The 22,072-nt window shown below is 36.7% G+C and overlaps 2 protein-coding genes across 3 annotated transcripts; both read left to right on the top strand.

The window, feature by feature from the left end:
- Positions 1-6,052: 6,052 nt before the first annotated feature.
- On the top strand, positions 6,053-9,767 carry LOC125193557 (protein NUCLEAR FUSION DEFECTIVE 4-like). The gene is made up of 3 exons (XM_048091381.2): positions 6,053-6,462; positions 7,932-8,821; positions 9,067-9,767. The coding sequence occupies exons 1-3, from the start codon at positions 6,139-6,141 to the stop codon at positions 9,530-9,532; spliced, it is 1,680 nt and encodes a 559-aa protein (XP_047947338.1). The 5' UTR covers positions 6,053-6,138; the 3' UTR covers positions 9,533-9,767.
- Positions 9,768-13,489: 3,722 nt separating this feature from the next.
- LOC125196923 (topless-related protein 1-like) lies at positions 13,490-21,172 on the top strand. 2 transcript variants are annotated; one of them, XM_089056255.1, is made up of 26 exons: positions 13,490-13,631; positions 13,977-14,085; positions 14,179-14,358; positions 14,449-14,562; positions 14,644-14,802; positions 15,002-15,230; positions 15,315-15,435; positions 15,819-15,928; positions 16,030-16,204; positions 16,294-16,403; positions 16,507-16,576; positions 16,668-16,741; positions 16,827-16,922; positions 16,998-17,093; positions 17,228-17,355; positions 17,435-17,669; positions 17,783-17,941; positions 18,073-18,138; positions 18,307-18,456; positions 18,558-18,668; positions 18,750-18,929; positions 19,014-19,142; positions 19,235-19,330; positions 19,471-19,659; positions 19,746-19,912; positions 20,722-21,172. In XM_089056255.1, exons 2-26 carry the CDS (start codon positions 14,006-14,008, stop codon positions 20,927-20,929), a joined length of 3,432 nt encoding a protein of 1,143 aa, XP_088912381.1. In that variant the 5' UTR covers positions 13,490-13,631; positions 13,977-14,005; the 3' UTR covers positions 20,930-21,172. The 2 variants fall into 2 exon arrangements, with proteins under 2 accessions (XP_088912381.1, XP_047951544.1); XM_048095587.2 differs by having other exon boundaries at positions 13,491-13,631; positions 15,050-15,230.
- The last annotated feature ends 900 nt before the right edge of the window (positions 21,173-22,072 follow it).

Raw genomic sequence — 22,072 nt, 5'->3', positions numbered from 1 at the left:
GTTTGCAGAAGATTGTATAGAAGAAGAACGTATAGAGGAAGAGAGATGAATTAAATGTGTTCGTGTAGGGAGTGGGAATAAGTTAATAAGATAGAGACGCGTGGAGTGATGTGTCAGATTCATAAATTGATCAAATCTTTATCTCACTTTAACAAATATCCAAATAAATTTGAAATTAGTGTAATATATTCATGATATTTATATATTGGATGAAGATTATAATCATATTCATATTTATGCAATTACACACATGGACATAGTGCAAAATAGTTAGTTTTACAATTAACTGATTCTATTCTATTTATTTGTTTTATTTTCAAAAGAAATATTCTTACAATTTTTTAAAATTTGAATTTTATTAGTTCATTCATTAATTGGATTATGCGCACGACAATGCTACACAATATCAAATCCCATCAATCCTTGACATGAACAGTGATAAAGAGTACATGTGCCACTGCATATTCTAATTGATATGACCAAAATGCCCTTTTAGGGCTAAAGGGTCATTTAGTTAGAAAAAACAAGATACGTGATTATGTTTAAGGTTAGAGACATTCGGAGATATTTTTTTTTCTAATGGACCTGCAGTGCCACAACTGGAAAAACTGGAAAGGTTAGGAATTTTTGATGTAGTTCACTCAAAAGAAAATAAATATTGAAGTATTAGGATATACAAATCCGATATAAACATGATAAATCTCGAAAAGCACTATGAGATTAATATTGACCGTACAAATTTTATACTAATAATTATTAAAACAAATAAAATGACTAGTAAACGCTATATACGCGTATTTCTTCGCATGTTCTAATTAACTTAACTTCTAAATAAATTAATTAATGTTATTATAATTTTTTATTAAATTTAATTAACATGAATATTCGGTGTTTTCAAAAAAAGATGAGATAAAATAGGATTGAAAATATGTAGGGGGTGTTCGCTTTGCAAGGTTGTATCCCAGATTAAATTAGTAATGTATTGTTGGGGTTTGGTTCCCCTTGCACAACGAAAGTCATGCATTCACAAATAAATCACACATATGGATCTATTTGACATATTATGGGATCAATTTATCACATGTTAAATAATCAATTGCATGCTAGAACACATATAATTCACAAATAAGGAATCAAAACCCTAATTCATGAATTTCTACGGTTTAGAAATACCGATCTGATTCCCCAAAGAATCGTGGATTGCTTGCGCCTTCTCCACATGATGCTCTTCGTACTCAACCACGAACCTTCTAATCTGTATCCCAAACTCAGAATCTGACCTTTGGGTGGGCAAAGCTTGTCAGAATCAAAAGGACTTAATTAGAGAAGAAAACTGAATTAGAGAAGAAGACTGAATTTTCAGTTCCGTGGGAACTGAGAAAATATCGTCCAGTCAGAGAGAGGAACGATTTTTTACTAAAAATTAATTATTCAATCTCCTTTCTAACTAATTAAATTGAGCTTCAATTTAATACAAGTCCAATAGAATATTATTATCAGCCAGACAGCCACTACAATAAAATAATATTGACTGCCCGACCAATCCCAAATTACGAGTAATCCGGGCTTTACCTCATTAATTTATTATTTCTCATGTTTAAGATATAAATATCCATTAATTAATTTAAGAGTAAAAGCCAAAATTGGTCCTGAACATAACTATTTTACGTTTTTGGTCCTAAACATTATCTTTTGGAATTTTGGTCCTAAACATATGGAAATTTGATCATTTTGGTCATGGACTAACTGTTTCGTTAAAAAAGTAACGGTCAACGGGCTTAATCCCGATTTTGACCAAATTAGACTTTTAATTCTGATTTTTAACTCTCTAATTAATTCCCTAATTATTTTAGTAAATTTTCATTTAAAATTAGAAATAAATAATTGTTTAGGGTTGTCTTTTTCTTGAGAAAGAGAAACAGCTCGAGCTCGAAGGAATATCAGAAAAGATGGGGCAGATCGTGAAGAAGAAGAAAGGTAGAGGACACGTAGTTCTATGGAAATTCCCTATAAATCCTTTTTGCAATGGGTTTAAGCTGAATTTTTTTTTACGACAATACAGAGGACACGTAGAGCTACGTTATGTAAAAAGTTGTTCTTAAAAATGAGGTTACTAAGTCAATGTAACAAGCCTCATAACCTACTGCCAGAACTGGACATGTTTGACTATTTCATAATCTCAATCTAAAGTCAATAAACTTTACTTGCAACAATACATAACCAATAAAAATACACATAGCTAATATACAACTTCATTTTTTTTTCCTTTCTCTCGTCACCCCATTCTTTACACATACATATACATCAATAACCAAGCTTCGCAGCTATTTAAACTACTTAATATTGTTAGGATATCTTTATTATCATATAAATACTCATAATCCATTCATACTTAATCAGGAAGTACTAATTCTCGGCCAAAACCATCTTATCCATCACAATTTATTTTTTTCTTTCAATTCTTGCATAGGACAATACATACGAATTCTATTTACACATAATCAAACACATATTATTATAAAAGCATGAATTGTTTCCCACTCCCTAAACTCTCGGTCAACATTCCAAATTCCCCATTAATATTTTATTTTGTTCTTAGTTCAAGCTTATTTCATGCATTAGAGAGTAATTCCATGATCAAAGTAAGAACTTAACGCATATCATATTCCTACATTGGTGTGTATCTATGCGCATATCAAGCTCGGTTTATTCCTAGAATCAACTAAACCTAGGCCCTGATACCAAATTTGTAACACTCCCTACCCGTCAGATAGAAGATGTTACAGATTCTGGTACATAAATTTAAAACATAGACACACTTGCTTGATTTCTCAAAATTCACGCTATTATAAAAAGTTCCAATAGCATCAAATTACGCACCGACTCATTTTCTTGATCTCCAATTCGTATTTATTTGATCTAATAAAACTCAAAGTCTTCATCCTTATATCTGATTATTTTTCGATCATCGTAAAAACATAACATATACTCATCATATATCAAATATCAACATCTAATGCCAACAATAAACTCTATGGCTTGATTAGAATGGAAGACAAACCTTCATTTACCATTGAATATGCTAATAGAGGTCGATTATATGCTAAAACATTAATGAAAATTGAAATAATATGATTATGGCATTGGGGAGGTGTTAGACGTTTTTTCCTCCGTAAGAAAGATAAATGGTTCCTCCCATCCATATCTATGTGTGTGAATGTTTACATCTTAATTCTAATAATTTAATTTGTGGCCGATATTCAATACTGTTCTACTAAATATGAATACACATGTTATCTTTATTCTAAATTGTTCCATATATATATTAAACAAATTGAGACAACCTTTTGGGTTCCAATTCGTACAAATCGGCACTTTCATTTGAGTGAATAAAATAGTTTTCATTCTTTAATGCCATAAATATAAGCTAATTATATTTACATATCTTTAATCAAATTCTAGATTCTTCTTTATTTTTACCACTAATTTAACTCCAAAATCAAACTAATATGACACAATAATGTACTAATAATTTAGTACTTAAAATAGTATTCTTTACTATTTCTAAGAAATTAGTCGAAAACCTATTTCTTCATTTTCAAGTCATAATACCACTTAACTACTTCATTTTATTACATTTTAACCTTAATATACCTTTTAATTTTATTCTATCAATCATTGTTATTATTTGTAAGATCAATATATTCGTTCAAAACTCAATCTACCGATTTTCTAATTGAAATAGCGAATTCCGTCTAGGCCCATTTTGAGGGTGTTACAAAATGGACGAGGACGCGAATGTGGAAGAAAATTATACGATGAAGACGAAGAAGAAGTGATTAATGATTATCAGTTTATAATTGTTTCAATCTAGAAGTGGAAATATTGGCGGAAAATGGAAATTATTGAGTAATTGGGGATTCAATTGAGGCGGAATTGGAGTGGAGTGGAGTGGAGTCATTTATTAATTAATTAGGAGTAAACGCAATGCTTAAGATGAAATAAGAATCCTGAACTATTATTTATTTATAATTTTAAATGAATACTTAATAATTAGGAAATTAATTAGGGAGTAAAAAATCAGAATTAAAAGTCTAATTTGGTCAAAATCGGAATTAAATCCGTTGATCGTTAGTTTTTAAACGGAACAGTTAGTCTAGGACCAAAATGATCAAATTTCCATATATTTAGGACCAAAAAATCCAAAAGATCATGTTTATGACCAAAAACGTAAAATGGCCATATGTTCAGGACCAATTTTGGCATTTACTCTTAATTAAGTCTGTTATTTGACTTTAATTAATTAATATCTTTTTTCAAGAGTTGTCTGGTTCAAAGTCTTTATTTATTATTCTGGAATAAATTCCAACCGGCCGAGTTTCTAAATAATAAAAAAAAATTCGAACACCTCTTGAGGATATTATCAAATTGGACTCACCCAGCACACGATTCATTGCAATAACAATACTAGCACCTCTAGCCATTGATCACCACTACACAAGATATCAGGATTATTGGATTGCGAAAAATTCGCACCATTTGATAATTCAAAGTATTGCATAATCAATATCGTATGTTCAATGCTATGTCAACAATGATTAAGAAATAACAATCACCGAGACCTCGTCTTTCAGTAAATTGCAAGAAAAACTTATTTCAACTGTTGGATCCTTCAGTGTTGTACTACACCAGTGTCGTTTATTTCCTAAGGTAAGGAAACATGCGGACTGACACTGCAACCTTTCACGATAAGTAGCCAAAGCGTATCTAGGTTGTGAAATTATATTTCTCTTCTACAAAGAACTGACTGCATCACCTTCTGTGAACGTCGTTCACGACCAGTCTACTATGCAAAAGAATTAAACTTATTTGCTTCTTATAATTTAAATGTTTGAGAAACATCTTATAAGTGCACAAGCAAACACCAATGTGATAAAATTACTTCTTCTCGCCTTAGGTTAAAAGTGGATTGTAGAGTTTATTGTATACGAGCAATTCTATCGATGCAACATGCTCGAAATATGATTTTCAGTATACCAATCCTAATATGCGTTTAGTTCATGAAATTTAGTCTCTTACTCAATCCTAGATGGATAATCATGAGATAATTAGTCATAACTAATATCCTATGACTAAAATAATCTCATAACTCAATTTTAGATTATATCTTAGTATTGTTTTATCTAGAAAACCAAACACCACCGTATGAGACAAGATTGTGTCGAGATTGAAATTTTTAGTCTAAAAAGGGTCAACTCGTTTATTATAATGATATATTGGAAATGTAATAAGAAATGTTGTAACCTAAGTACCTTTATCGAAAATGTCTATTTAATTATGTATTATATGTTGGAATAATAAAATTAATTACTTGGAGAACAAGAAATGAAAGAGATGAAATTATGGAAAATATAATAGATGAAATCAATTAAAGATTATAGAAAATTGAATTAAGAAAATACTTGTAAAATTAGAATATATTTTTCATGTATAATTAGAATCAAAGTTTATTAAAGATTGTGTAACTATTAACTGACTCAATTGAAGTCTAGTCAATAAATATATTTTCCATGTATAACTATAATCGGAGACTATTAAAGATTGTGTAATTATTGACAGAATATTTTGAAGTCTAATTATCTCTTCATCCGCAAATAGGAGTCATGTTTTTTAATTTTGGTCCGTCCGCGAATAAGAGTCTCGATTCACTTTTATCATAAATGGTAGTATGGTATCACTTTCAACTAACTCATTCCCCTCGCATTTTATTTCACTAACTTTTTCCACCTATTTTTCTTAACATTTCTTAAAACGTGTGTCATTCATAAATAGGACTCCTAATAGCGGAAGGAGGGAATACGGAGTAGTAAATAAATTTTTTTGTTTCTTTAATTTATTTACTTTTCAATATATTATGAAATACTATTACTATAGCAAGAAATAAGTGTTGTAGTAAATGATTTTCACCGCTGTTTTAAATGAACTGAGAAAGCAATGATAAAGTATCAAATGGAAATATTTATACCTTGATTAGTCTTGAAAGAATCAACGTCAAAATTTGGACCTTTAAGCCTTTACAAATAGTGACACTGCTGTCTCCTACACCAAATTGTCATAATCATAATTCCCCAATTGAAAATGGTAGTGCTGAAAGAAGGCAGCCGGCCGCCATGGGTGAGCTTGGGGGCATCAGTTTGGGTGCAAATTGCATCAGGAAACTCATACACTTTCCCACTTTACTCCCCTTCCCTCAAATCAGTTCTCGGCTTCAATCAGCAGCAGCTAACTCTTCTTGGAGTAGCCAATGATATAGGAGAAAATGTTGGGATTCTTCCCGGTTTAGCTTGCAACAGACTCCCGCCGTGGGCTATTCTTCTTGTCGGCGTCTGCGCTTCTTTCTTCGGCTATGGTGTTTTGTGGCTCGCTGTTAGTCAGACTCTTCAAAACCTTCCCTATTGGGTTGTAAGTCTTCGTTTTTTCGCCAAAGATTGGATTTTTATTTTCTTGACTATGCTTATTTCTCTTTCCAAGTTTGGTGGAGGTGTCACGTGTTATGTGATATTGATTATGTTCTTCAAATCATTGTTATTTTGTTTATTATTGGTCTAATTTTAATGAATACCCCTAAATAGTAAAATTTGTGTTTTTTTTTGGATGGAGGCAATGGAGTACAATTGTAGTAGTAATATTTTTAGTGCAACCATTTACAAATTACAATAAACTCAAATTCAAAAGAATATTCTCTATATTATGCTTCTTTTTTTTATTCACAAAATTTGAAAAAGTTTTAGGTTTTGGTTTATCTAAATGTAAAAATAGGAACTTTTTGTTAGGGAGATTTAGAATATTGAACAAAACGGATAATCTGAAAGTCGTGATGATATCACTTTCAGATCAAATCAATTTCGGTGGTTCTACTAAAATATTTGATCGGATACAATTCAGAGAAATCAGAAAGTTATATTGATGTCAGAGAAAGAATATAAGAACCAAAAAGAATTGATCAGATTTAATAAGATGAACCAGTGCATCTGTAGATGAACCAGTGCATCTGTTGAGGGGGAAAACCGAAAATACCTGTTTTTCAAAAGGTTTCCGAAATTGCAAACTAGTCATTTGACTTTTAGAAATTACATTTTCGGATGAATTTCTTACACAACAACTTCGTTGGAAATACCTCAGCCAGGGGCTCTGCCCCTTGGACCCCGCCAGGGGCTGCCGCCCCTTGGACCTCGCTACCCGGGGGCGCTGCCCCCGGACCCCCGTCCATCATAATGAATTCAAATAAGCGTGCACTCCGCACTTCCATACTTATATGATGTATCATTATGATAATACTGATCAATCAAGTTACCTTAATTACACTAAAATATCAAACACTTTTTACTCAAAAACCAAAAATGGAATTGGTTTTGGAATACCATTAGAGCTAATTACTTGACTAATTTAGGTTTTAGTGTACCACTGTATATTAAACATGGACTATATCTCAGAAAGAATGTTGTTGAATTTGTTGGCGTGGCTTCTAATTTTGTTGAAGGTTAATTTAGTTTCTTTTTTCTTAAAAAAAGGGATGTACTATTTCATTGTTTTTTAAAAAACTAATGTTCCATATTGTTTCGATTCCATGCGTTTATCTAGTGAGTATTCTTGCTGTGGAGAGTTTTAAATAATGTGGTTTGAAAGTGAAAAATCAGCTTGCATCATCTGTTGAATTCTTGATGTTAGAGAGGAACTGAAGCTAATAATAGAGGATTATCTAGAATGAAAAGAAATGGCTGATGTTTATTCTTCTACTTAGAAAGCATCTTTTTCGAACTTATACTGTTTCTATACGAGTTTATTCTTTGCTTGCGTTCGATATATGTAGAAATCACCGAGATGTAGATTCTCTGTTTATATACTCTGCCTAACTGTTGATAACACGACAGTTGTGGATCGCTCTGTGCATTGCCACTCACGGCAGTGCATGGCTTGGCACAGCAGTTCTCGTCACAAACATGAGGAATTTTCCTATCAGTAGGGGCGCTGTTGCTGGAATACTCAAAGGCTATGTTGGTTTAAGCGCTGCAGTTTTCACGGAGGTTTACACTATGGCCCTCGACGGATCAGCTTCAAAACTACTACTGCTGCTAACCCTCGGCATCCCTGTTATAGGTTTGCTGATGATGTACTTTATCCGGCCTTGTACTCCCGCTTCTGGGGAAGACTCCGCCGAACATAGCCATTTCCTTTTCACACAAGCGGCTAGTCTCATCCTCGCGGTTTATCTTCTTTCAACGACAATTTTGAAGGATTTGTTCCCTTTTAGCAACACTATTTCCTATATGTTGATTGCCATAATGATTGTTCTTTTGATGGCTCCTCTATCGATCCCTTTGAAAATGACAATGTTCCCTTCGAATCACAAGAGACCTGTTGTTTCTACCGGTGTAGTAGGTGAAATTGGCTATACAAACGAAACCAATCCTATGTTGACCCCTTCCTCGTCAACAACATATCTTGGTAGCTTTTATGAGCCTGAAGAAATCCCCGAAGTGGATTTACTTCTTGCCGTAGGCGAGGGAGCAGTGAAGAAGAAAAGAAAGCCCAGGAGAGGCGAAGATTTCACATTCCGTGAAGCTGTAGTGAAGGCCGATTTTTGGCTTTTGTGGTCCGTCTATTTTCTTGGAGTTGGCTCGGGCGTAACAGTCCTTAACAACTTGGCACAGATTGGGGTTTCACTTGGTGTGAAGGATGCAACAGTATTGTTGAGTTTGTTCAGCTTTTGTAACTTTTTGGGCCGTCTAGGCGCAGGAGTCGTATCTGAACACTTTGTAAGGTACTACAAATACTATCCTTCACTTTTTGTTTGATCTGTGTTGAATTGCTCAAATCCTTTCGATGAACTCTATATACATATATACATACGAAATATTCTATATTCATGGATGTTTTTCTCTGCTGTGTCATATAATCCGTTTCTATGCAAACCTGCAGAGAGAGATTTGTTAGTATCATTGAAATAGGCAGCATTTTGGTTTTTCTTGACATCCTTTCTCTCAATATAGCCTCTATGTTTTGCAGGTCAAAGACGATTCCTCGAACATTTTGCTTGGCTGTCGCACAAGCACTCATGGTCGTGTCATTTCTTCTATACGCTTCAGCTCTAAGTGGCACTCTCTACGCTGCCACAGCGTTGCTTGGAATCTGTTACGGCACCCAGTTTAGTGTCATGATTCCAACTGCTTCCGAACTTTTTGGATTGAAAGATTTTGGCGTGATCTTCAATTTCATGCAGCTGGGAAATCCTGTCGGTGCGCTTGTTTTCTCAAGTCTGCTCGCTAGTCAAGTATACGAATCTGAGGCAGCTAAGCAGACGGGATCTTCTTGCGTGGGTCCAAGCTGCTTCCGGCTCACTTTCCTTGTTTTAGCCGGGATTTGTGGTTTGGGAACTTCATTGAGCATAGTGCTAAGCATAAGAATACGACCAGTTTACCGAATGCTTTATGCTGGAGGCTCGTTCCGTCTGCCTGAAAGCTCCGGCCAATGATTACAGAATAAGTCATTCTAGATTATAGATTACAGATAATAGCTGATTGAATCAGAGTAGATGACTTTCTTAGGCTATGCAGATGCAGGTATAGACTTTTTACTGCTCTGATGCGTTTAAGTTTAACCCTTATTTTGCTAGTTGATAAGCTGGCAGTCGAAAGCTAATTCGACTGCCAGATTATTAAACGAACTTTATTATCCGAGTATTAGAAGATCGGATTTACATTTATATATCTATTGCGTATATATTCTACTCGTTTCGCTATGCATTGATCTTTCTTATTGTGGGAGAAGGGGAGGAATGCAATAAATGAATAAATAATAGGATTAACGTGGAGTTTGTAGCAGCAAGAGTGTGTCATGAAGAGTGGGAAGTGTGTAAAAGAGGGGAGATTGTTGAAACGACAAAATGACTTCTTCCCAGATGTGAAAATGACTTCTTCCCATATTTTATAGTTTAGTTCATGGTTCTAACCATATTATTTTTTAGGGACCGTCTCTCATAGTTTAAAAATAATGAGAATCTTTAAAATTAGCATAAGTCTTTTCCTATTAAAACATAATATAACAATTCAATTAAAATTAAAAAATATGGGGTACTAAATAAAAAGGATAGAGATTCAATCACACAAAAAAATCGAACAAAATAGTACTCCCTCAGTCCCACTTAAAATGACACGTTTTCTTTTTTAGTTTGTTCCAACTAAGATGACACATTTTTTTTGAGACTCTCTCTTTACAATTAATACATCCAACTATTTTTTCTCACTCCTATTAAAATATTCATTTTCCTTTCTCTCTCTATTTTAATACTTACACCCACGTTTTCTCTCTCCAATTAAACACATTAACCAATAACTCCTAAAATCTCGTGCCGGCCAAGGAACATGTCATCTTAGTCGGGACGGAGGGAGTACTACTAAATAGATGTGACTTGGGAGAACAGAAATAGAAGAAACGTGTGTGTGTGAGAAAATGATTACTCGGATACCCAAGAACTTTTTCTTAGTCAAGGCCATCCACATCCATGTCTCAATACTGTCTCATCCCTTCTCTATTCATGGGTCCCACTACGTTTTTTACCCCATTTCTTAACTAAGAGATAGCATATGCATCTATCAATCTCTTAACCATCTAATCCCTTAACTATTCATTCAATTTCATTTTTTATTTTTATTTCCAACAAATTCAATTAATATTTCATTGAAATATTAAATTAATACTAATAATTCATAAAATCATTAAAAATCACGAAAACGACGACAATCATGTTGTGCAAGATTATGCATGTATACATGATGTCGACCATATTCTGCATAAACCACGTACGAGCCGGGGATTTGATAACGTTGAATCGAGCTTGTAGAACCCCGAACGCTCTCTCCACATCCTTGCGAGTAGCCTCTTGCCCCTGCGCAGAAAGAGTCTGTTTTTCATTCATCGGCCCGTTGAACGTCTTCACGAAGTTTGGCCACTTCGGATAGATGCCGTCGCCCGTCGGCAAGATAGTACCCCATTTTATACTGGCGGGTGAAGTTGATGGCCGGTGCTTTACCATTCAAAACTTTGCTGGAGAGGTCGGATTGGTTGAGCACGTTGATGTCGTTGTTCGATCCGGGGACCCCGAAAAATGCATGCCAAATCCATAGCCGGTAGTCGGCAACGGCCTCGAGTATAACGGTGGGGTGGGTGCGCCTTTGTGGCCGCTCGTGTATGATCCCCTCCAAGCCACAAGGCAATTCTTCCATTGCCAATGCATGCAATCGACGCTGCCGAGCATCCCGCCGTGCACTGTTTCGTGAAGTCGGAGCAGAAACTGACAATCTGCGGTACTTGGCTTCTTGAGAAATTCGTCGGTGAAGGCTGCCCGGACGCCTTTGCAGAAGTTCATCAAACACAGTCTCCCAGTGCTTTCCCCAATGTGAAGGTACTCGTCGAACAAATCCGTCGTTTGTCCAGTAGCAAGCTGACAGATTGCTGCAGTACATTTCTAGAGCGTCGTGAGACTGGGACGGCCAGCAGCGTTGAACCCTTCTTGGAAGTACTCTGTACTCTTCCCGGGCCGCCAATGTATTTGTGATATGCAGAAATAGCTCCCGCCGCATGCGGAAACGGCGACGGAAGTAGGTATCTCCCCATACCGGGTTCTAACAGAAGTAATCTCGTACCAACCTTGCGGCGGCTTCCTCCCAGTCACGATGGAAGTATTTCTGGGGTCGCTTTTGATGCGTCGTGGCTTCCTCCTCCTCCTCCCTACGTCGATCTTCTCCTAGCGATTCTTCCATTATTCAACGCATTTGCTCAAATGGGAGAGGAAAGAGAGATGATATGATAGTGATGAGAAGAAAAAAAGACGAGAGATAGTGTGTTTGTGTGTAAAATGAAGGAGCATAGGAGTATTTATAGAATAAAAAAAGAAAAAAAAACAAAAAAAAAATATACCGTTCAAACGGTAATATTACCGTTAAAATTTTTTAAATTCTTAATTTTTTTTTCAGAAAATAGATTTTTTTTAAAAAAAATATGTATTGCAGCATGACAACCCGCTGGAGCTCACCACGTAACGCTGGCGCGTGACGAGACAACCCGCCACCCCCGAGCTACGCGACGAGACCTAGCCCTTGCATCGGCGTCTCATCTCTCCGGGACGAGACCGAGCCCGCATCGAGAAATCGATGCGGATGCTCTAAGACTCTCTACCTAAGAGTGTCCACAATAGGGAGGCCACGGCGGCAGCCGCGTCCTCGGCGGAGCCGCAGTTCCCTATTGCACGGCGGTGGGGGTAGACGGCCATGAGCCGCATACGCGGCGGTGGGATCGGGGGCGGCGCTGATCGCAACGCCCTATTGTACGGCGCCGCAAACAGTGGCAGCGCCGACGGCTGATTTTTTTTTTTTTACGTTTTAAAATCTTTATATATAAAATAGTTATTCCCAAATTATTTTTTTCGGTTCAATTAATTTTGTTCCAATCCAATTAAAATATACCAACAATTAATAAAATAATATGATTTGTGGCTGTGGCTTGTTCACTATTGGGCTGGACAAGTTTTTGTGGATGTGGAAGAGTTTTTGTGGCTGTGCCCTCCATGGTTGTGTCATATTATTGTGGACACTCTAAAAGATTATGACAATCCTTGACAGCTTTCATCCAAACAACCATTTTTACTAAATGACACACCTCAGACTAATCACAAAACAACCGTAGCCTGGTTATGAAATTTCCAAACATTCATCTCACCCAATATGTGGAGGCACTCTCCTAAGACAGACACTCAAAACTCACTTCTAGTCTATCTATTACGAATGAAGCAAAGACCCTATTTATAGATGGAAGAAGGACTAAAAATAATTCAAACTCCCGCCTATTGACTATGGTGGCGAACTCCGCGGCCGGCTGATTTTGTTTGGACTCAACCCGAACTCGGAGGTCGAGGTACCGCCGACTGCAAATCCCTTTGTAGCAGCTGGTCTATCTCACCGGACATATAGGCCTCCAATGCTTCGTCCATTTGCCGTTCGTACTCCTCATCACTACTACCACTACTACCACCCGCGTTACTCATTTCGCGTTGTTGCGCTCTTGTACAGAAATTAAGAGAGAGAGAAAACTCGCTAAAACAAGTGGTGCGAATGAAAATGATGTGAAAATCGCGTATATATAGTGTTTCGAAAATTTAATTAAAAAGAAATGCACTGGCCGATCTCCAGCCTACAATGGCGGCGAGCGCATCGACCAACGCTCGCTGAAATGGCACTCGCCGATTGCAATAGTTCGGCGAGCGGACCGGCCAGCGCCTAGAATCGGCTAGTCGGTCACTCGCCGACCTCTATTTGGAAGAGAGATTCACTTGTCAAAATATATTGCGATTTGGTATCCCTACACCGTTGAATTTTTAATCTAAAAATCAGGCCAGCTCAGTTGGGCCCTCCTTCAATTGTTCTTATTGTGATCAGCCCTGCTAATAACAGTGATAACCTATACCACTTATCATCTTCGACAAAGAAACTCATTTACATGTTGCTTCAATAAAAGCTGGAAAACCCTTTCTCCATAGAGAGAAACTTATTTGTATGTGTATCATTTTCGTGATATAGGTATAAAGAGGGAATAAATGTATTAAACAATTTCACTCCTTTGAACCCTACTTTCACCTTAGTTCGTCGTTCTCTCATCTCTTCTTCACTTGAACATTTCAATTTGTAACCATCTCTCCATCTTCTGTGTTTATTTCTAATTATATACTACAATATTATAATAATATAATAATGCCTTCTGTTCCACACTAATCTTTAATTTAATTATTTAAAGGATCTAGGTTAGTTTTGGGGATTTCGTTTTTATAACTGCGTTTTTTTTATTGTTTTGCATTATTTTGTAGTACTAGCTCTTTTGCAGCTCGTGTGAATCAATATTGATTTTGCTTTTTGGATATATTGTAGATCTCTATCTGTAAGAAGAGTTGATTGAAATGTCTTCTCTCAGTAGAGAACTTGTGTTCTTAATTTTACAATTCCTGGATGAAGAGAAGTTTAAGGAGACTGTTCACAAGTAGGTTTCTTTTTCTAGTGAATATAAATATTTTATGGTTGGTTTTTGTAGGAAAATTCTACACTTGACATTTTGTGACCTTTCTAAAAATAGGCTTGAGCAAGAATCAGGGTTCTTCTTTAACATGAAGCATTTTGAGGATGAGGTACACAATGGGAACTGGGAGGAGGTTGAAAGATACCTCTCTGGCTTCACGAAAGTGGACGACAATCGCTATTCAATGAAGTTGTTTTTTGAGATTAGAAAGCAGAAGTACCTTGAAGCATTGGATAAGTGAGATTCTAACACTCATCATTTAGAATCTGAATTGGATATAAGTGAGTAAAGTGGGTAGACTTTGCAATTGTATCTGTGTTTGTGTAGGCATGACCTGTCCAAAGCTGTTGATGTTCTTGTTAAGGATCTTAAAGTGTTTTCGTCTTTCAATGAAGAGCTTTTTAAGGAAATAACTCAACTGTTGACATTGGAGAACTTCAGGTACTTGTTCTTTTGTGATTTGTTGGCAAGCATTCTGGTAGATTTTTAAGAAGTTTAAGTTTGTACCTGAATATGTCTCAGGGACAACGAACAGCTCTCCAAGTATGGAGATACAAGATCTGCACGAGCTGTTATGCTAGTTGAACTGAAGAAGCTTATTGAGGCAAATCCACTGTTTCGTGACAAGCTGCAGTTCCCTAACCTCAAGAACTCAAGGCTCAGAACGCTCATTAATCAAAGGTAGACTTCAATTGACACATTGAATCAATCATAACTATATGATATTCTTCATCATCACTAGAGGTTTAGCGATGGACTAATATGTTCAAGCTCTTGAGAATTTACTACATATAGTTTCTGAATTAGTTTAGTATTTACATGGCTAAGTTGCTAAGCTCCAAGTTTTGTCTTATGGTACCTTAAAATATATGGTGTGTAGGGGATTAGCAGTTTGGGTTGAGGGGACTAATACAATTTACATATGTAGCTTGAACTGGCAGCACCAACTTTGTAAAAGTCCAAAGCCAAACCCGGATATTAAAACACTTTTTGTGGATCATTCATGCGGACAGCCAAACGGTGCAAGCACACCATCTCAATCAAACAATCCCCTGCTCGGAGGAGCAGTACCAAAGCCTGGAGGCTTCCCTCCTTTAGCTGCACATGTGGTTTGAATTTGTATATCTTACTTAACTGATGACTTTTCTTGCTTTGACCCATTACACTTACTGCCCCGTGATTAATGAATACAGCCGTTCCAACCTATGCCTGGACCCGTTCCAACACCTCTTGCTAGTTGGATGTCTAATCCACCTGCTGGAACTCATCCAGCAGTTTCTGGTGGACCTCTTCTTGGTTCTCCTCCAATTCCAGGTAGCACTCTCACTTTCTCGGTGATGAGGATTCAGGTTTTCTGATATTCAAATATTGGGATAAAATGATTCTTGCCAAGTTTTGTGCCTACTAATTATTCTGATAAAATGATTAAAGGACTAGTAATGCATATTGTGTCAATGAATTCTCAATACGTTCAGCAATAGAATGGTTTACATCGAGAGATGTGGAAGCATCTTGGCTAGAGTTATATGATATGCAAGTTTTGTTGACGATATATATGGATCTGACATGCCAAGATAATTAGGTGTCCTAAGTTATGCCGTGTGCATTCATGATTTAATTCATAGGTGGAACATCCCTTAACCATTGTGCTCACAAATTGCAAGCTCTAAGTGTATATGTTACTGGCTTTTGTACAGCTGGATTTAAGTATCCTAGGACTCCACCGACAAACTCATCTATTGATTTCCTATCTGGTGATTCTGATCATGTGAACAGAAGAACCAGGCCTTTGGGTATTTCCGACGAGGTAAATAGATGTCAAGAAGATCAAAATCTTCAGATGAGTGAGATAATTCTCTGTTGGTACATTCACCTGGTTATATTTTTTATTTGCCTATTCATATGCAGGGAAGTCAGGCAAGTCTTCCTGTGAATATACAGCCTCTGTCATTTCCTGGGATTGCTCATAGCCATACTTTCAGTGCTCTGGATGACTTTCCAAAATCTGTGGCATGGACGTTCAACCAAGCATCGTCCCCTATGAGCATGGATTTCCATCCTGCCCAGCAAACACTACTTCTAGGTTGAGTTAGTTTGAGAAGATACACAGTTGATACTTTATTGGTATATTTTTGTCAAAGTTATGAACTCAACAGTGTATTTATAACTCAGTTGGCACAAGTGTGGGAGATATCGGGTTGTGGGAGGTTGGTTCGAGGGAGAGGCTCATGCAGATAAACTTCAAAGTCTGGGATCTAAGCAATTGTTCTATGACTTTTCAGGTTCATATTTCTTGACTGAAAAATGAAAATACGGCAATTCTGTTTATTAAATTCATTTAGTTTTGAAAATGTTTTTGAGTCTTTGTTGTTTTGTTTAATTCAGGCTAGTGTGGCAAAAGATCCTGCTGTCTCGATAAATCGAGTTATTTGGAGCCCTGATGGATCTTTGTTTGGTAGTACTTAGTTTAGATGATATATCTTTTCATTAAAAGAGATTCTAGAAGAACTGATTTGGTTTAATATCTTTATTTTTTTGCTTAATAGGTGTTGCATATTCAAGACATATTGTACAAATTTATTCATATCATGGAAAAAATGATGTCCGTCAGCATTTGGAGGTATTATACTATCATTCAACCCTTATTACTTATTAGAAACTTTATGTGTTATTTGACTAATTGCAACCGAGTACTTCTGTTCCAGATTGATGCTCATGTCGGTGCAGTAAACGATCTTGCATTCTCCCATCCCAATAAGCAGCTTTCGGTGATAACCTGTGGGGATGACAAGCTTATCAAGGTTTTTTAAGATGCACTATCTTGAAAGAAATCAAACAACAACATGTGATATCATTCTCATTATCTTTGATCCTAGGTTTGGGATGCCACCACTGGTGCAAAACAATATACTTTTGAAGGTCATGAAGCCCCGGTCTATTCGGTGTGCCCTCACAATAAAGACAGTATTCAGGTAACAAAGCATTATATGATTCCTTTTCCATAATATGACAATGTTTTAGCTCTTAGCGACTAAGTATGTAAAAATTATAGTTATAGGGTTCACCGAGATCATGTGGTGATTATGATTTTTTTGCCGTTTTCCAGTTTATCTTTTCTACAGCTTTAGATGGAAAAATTAAGGCATGGCTATATGATAATCTGGGTTCTCGAGTTGATTATGATGCTCCTGGTCGTTGGTGTACGACTTTGGCCTACAGTGCTGATGGAAAAAGGTTCTAAACAGCTGCTGGATTTCGATTTTTTGTGAATTTGTTAGTCAACCAGATTATAATTTGGTAATTTCTTGCTCAGGCTTTTTTCCTGTGGGACTAGTAAAGAGGGAGAGTCTCACATTGTGGAATGGAATGAAAGTGAAGGAGCTGTGAAGAGAATATATCAAGGCTTCCGAAAACGATCTTTAGGAGTTGTGCAGTTCGACACAGCTAAAAACAGGTTTTTGGCAGCTGGTGATGACTTTTCCATCAAAATCTGGGATATGGATAATACTCAACTTTTGCAATGTATTGATACTGATGGAGGTCTTCCCGTGAGTTTCAATTATAACATCTTAACAAGCACACATGCCCGTGCACTCACCACATATTTCATGCAAAAAATACTGCACATTGAACCGCAATTTTTCTTTTTCACAAATGTAAGGCAAGTCCTCGAATCCGCTTCAACAAGAATGGGACACTGCTAGCTGTTTCTGCCAATGAAAATGGAATCAAGATATTAGCAAACACCGACGGTTTTCGCATATTACGTGCCTCTGAGAATCTTGCTTTTGATGCCTCAAGAACATCTGAAGGTGCCAAGGTAATTTTTTCAACTCGGAGTATTCTTTCCCAGGCGTCTTTGTAACTGCCTCTTGTGAAAGTATTGATATGAAGAAAGAATGAAAAAGATGGGAAAATTACTAAAGCTTTTCATATTGTTATAACCTGCAGCCTGCTGTAAACCCGATATCTACAGCAGTTACAAGTAGCATGGAAGACAGGGTGGCCTCTGCAATGGTTGGTATTACTCGCCTTTTGTTTTCCCTGCTGCAAATGATGTGCTATTATTTAGCACCATGAATTGGAATTTTGCACACCTATCATTCTGAAGTTCTTTTTTAATGGTCTGCGGGCCTTAGTATTTGCAATTTGTGGTATTGAAAGTTAGTCTTCGGTTTTTGTTAGAATCGGGATACGAGAGACCATGGTGATGTTAAACCTAGAATAGCAGCAGAGGACACTAACGACAAATTAAAGAATTGGAAGCTTCGCGAAATTAACGAACCATCTCAGTGCCGGTCCTCAAAACTTCCTGAACATTCAAAAGTAACAAAGGTACAACGTTCACTAATTAAACTCTATGCAAACTCTATGCAAATGTGTCATGCATTTGTGTTGGAGTGCTAACATATTCATGCTGTTGGTCTCGTTGCAAGATATCGAGGTTGACATATACAAATTCAGGTAATGCCATACTTGCATTAGCTTCAAACGCAATCCATTTACTCTGGAAATGGCCGCGAAGTGACCCTAATTTTAGTGGAAAGGTGAGAAAAGCAACTGAAGCTTATTCCCTCCATAACTATAAGTTTGAATCACTAGTCATTATGACACGAAGCTCTCTGTAGGCAACTGCTAGTGTTTCACCTCAATTATGGCAGCCATCAAGTGGAATCTTGATGACCAATGATATGCCCGATATGAATCCTGAGGAAGCTGTTCCCTGCTTTGCCTTGTCGAAAAACGACTCTTATGTAATGTCAGCCTCAGGAGGGAAGATCTCTCTGTTTAACATGATGACTTTCAAGGTAACTTGCAGGAATAGACTATGTTTCATTGTGATCCTGCCCCACACATGAATTTTCACCTCTTGACTTTCTGGGTAATTGCAGACCATGACAACTTTTATGTCTCCGCCACCAGCAGCAACATCCTTAGCTTTCCATCCTCAAGATAACAACATAATCGCCATTGGGATGGATGACTCCTCGATTCAGATATTCAACGTTAGGGTAGATGAGGTATTTCATAAGAACATAGTATCGGCATACACTGTGCCTTTGGCCAGTTCACACAATTGAGGTAGCTTATCGGTAATATCCACTTCTTGCAGGTCAAAAGCAAGCTTAAAGGCCATTCTAAACGTATCACCGGCCTTGCTTTCTCAAACACATTGAATGTGCTGGTTTCATCTGGTGCAGATGCTCAGGTTGACAACTTTTGCACACTCTTTCTTATGCTGTAATGCTTTTGCAGATACAATGCATGATTTTATTGTTAAGATTCTCCATGAATATAATGATATCTCTTGTATGTGTTGACTGATTTTATTTTGTTGCCACAATCTAGCTATGCGTGTGGAGTTCTGTCGGATGGGAAATGCAGAAGTCCAGATCCTTGCAACTGCCACCCCGGAGGTCGCCTGAGGCCCCATCTGAAACACGAGTGCAATTCCATCATGACCAGACTCACTTTCTTGTCATACACGAGACTCAACTAGCCATATACGAAACAACCAAATTAGACTGCGTACATCAGGTAAAAAGAAATCTCAAGAAGGCATTGATCAAGAAAATCTACTGGGTGATATTCTGTTTAACTGTAATCTATATTGCTCCTTGCAGTGGGTACCACCCGAATCTGCTGCCCCGATATCTCATGCCACATTCTCATGCGACAGCCAGCTGGTTTATGCTAGTCTGGTAGACGCTACCATCTGCATATTCAATGCTGCACACCTTCGTTTGCGGTGCCGTATCAGTCGTTCTGCTTACCTTCCTTCAAGTGTCAGGTAATCTTTTACATGATACTACTATGTTTTTCGAAACTTCCAATCTGCCTCTAACCTTTAGGTCATCTTTAATCATAATAAATGGAATTAAGAGTGTCTATGAGATGAAAGTCAGACGAAACAGATTTTAGGTCTTTATATAATTGATTCTCCTTCCGTCCAAAGGTAGTTGAGTTGTATTCCTTTCTGAGCATCCCAAGTTAGTTGAGTTGTTTCCTTTTTTGGCAAATGACTTTATTCTTTCTCGTACCTTATTCTCTCTCTTCCTTTCTTATACTTTATTCTCATTCTTCATTTCAACCTTTAAACATCAATTTTTTAAATCCCGTGTCTAAAAGAAATGCCTCAACTAACATGGAACGGATGGAGGACAATAAATTATACTAGTAATATATTAAATGAGAGTATGAGGGACTCAGTTTTAACAACTGTAGTACAACTCAATTTACAAAAGGGCTAATTGCATCTAAAAACATGACTCTCCACTTTTCATGGTTTATAATATGACTAGTTTTTAGAATTGAGAGAAAATTGAAAGAGATGGATAGTATAGACTATAAAAAACATCACAGTTACCACGAAAATGGAGGTGTTAACTTGGCCGAATTGCGAAGTGGCGGTGCAGTTGCCAAAATTTGTTAATGTGGTGTGTTTATATACGACCGATTTTAGAATCATGTTAAAAGCAAAAAAATATTTGAAGTTTATGATAATACGGTTTCACAGAACAGCGTCATGTTTCATTCGTAACATGTTCATTGCAATAAGTCTTCTTGTGAAAATCGTGTGCTAATTCCCTACTCTTGCAGCTCCAGCATTCACCCAATGGTGATAGCTGCACACCCACAGGAAGTGAATCAGTTTGCATTAGGTTTGTCAGATGGCTCGGTCCATGTTATTGAACCTCATGCATCTGAGGCCAAGTGGGGCGTGCCTCCACCCGAAAATGGCTCCACAAGCAATGCACCTGTCACTCCTTCAGTCGGGGCCTCAACCTCAGATCAGCCTCAACGATGATACACACGTAGCTTTAACTGCCCTCAATCTAGTATTTGTAGGGTCGCTACGTGAGATCTGTCTTTTTTGCAACACTGCTGGTTTATTTTGAACAGACTTAGACAGTTAGGGTAAGAATATATATGTGATCACACGAAGTAGAAGTAATCTGTTTCCCTATTTAACACAAGAAAATCTGCTCCTGACTCGTAACTAGTTCATGTTTATAATTATAATGCCCATGCATTTTTTATTGCTCCGTTACTATTATAGTGCCAACTTTAAACGATTTGAATAATGTGGCTGAAAATGCTAACAAATTTTGTTTGATACTACCTTCTTTTAATTGAATTGGTGTTGTTTATATTGAGTTGTTTAATTATATCGAACTTTTAATCATATTTTGTTACAGCATATCTAACCATTTATGCTAAATTCAAACACATTTAGTGTAAATGTCGCATCAAATAGTGATTTTATTCAAACAATTAACACTAGACTTAAACTTCAAATATTATTTTCTATATACCATCTATTTTTACTCATAAAATTTGGAAAAAGTAATTTGAGTTTGTTTTAGTGTAAATCAAAAAGATATTTTATTCAAAAACTTAAAATGAGATTGATTTTTAACTATATCTTTATAGCTAATTGCTTACTTATTTTTTGTTTTACCATTGGAAATGGTCTTTAGTTGTAGATAAAAAACGAAGTACTAATATATTTTAGATTGATACATAATTCTTTAGTAAATGGAGTATTAAGCATGGATTTTGGTATGAAACCCTTTTGTGTTACTTAGCATAACTAGAATGTTTGGAATTTCAAGTGCGAGAAAAGTAAATTACTTTTATCAATTCAAGACTTGCTTGGTCATTTTTAAAGATGGGGAGGTATCTCGGGCACGTCTAGCTTCTACCATTTGAAGAAAAGGGAAGAGGAAGAGAGGGTGTAGGAAGCGGCGGAGGTGAAGAAGGGAAGAGGATGAAGTAGACTGGGGTTGTCAAATCATGCGAGTTGGGCTATTATCATGTAAATTTGATATCCGGCCCAAACCAATAAAGCCTAAGTCAAACTCAATCAGAAATCACTGGGTTCTTTATTAGATCAACCCGATAAGGATCCAAACTTAATAAGATTGGATCCAAACCCATAACTTCTAGC

The sequence above is a fragment of the Salvia hispanica genome, chromosome 4, assembly GCF_029641045.1.
Source record: "Salvia hispanica isolate PSC_SH4W2 chromosome 4, Shi_PSC_v1, whole genome shotgun sequence".
Lineage (NCBI taxonomy): Eukaryota > Viridiplantae > Streptophyta > Magnoliopsida > Lamiales > Lamiaceae > Salvia > Salvia hispanica.
This window is presented reverse-complemented; position numbering and strand designations above follow the sequence as displayed.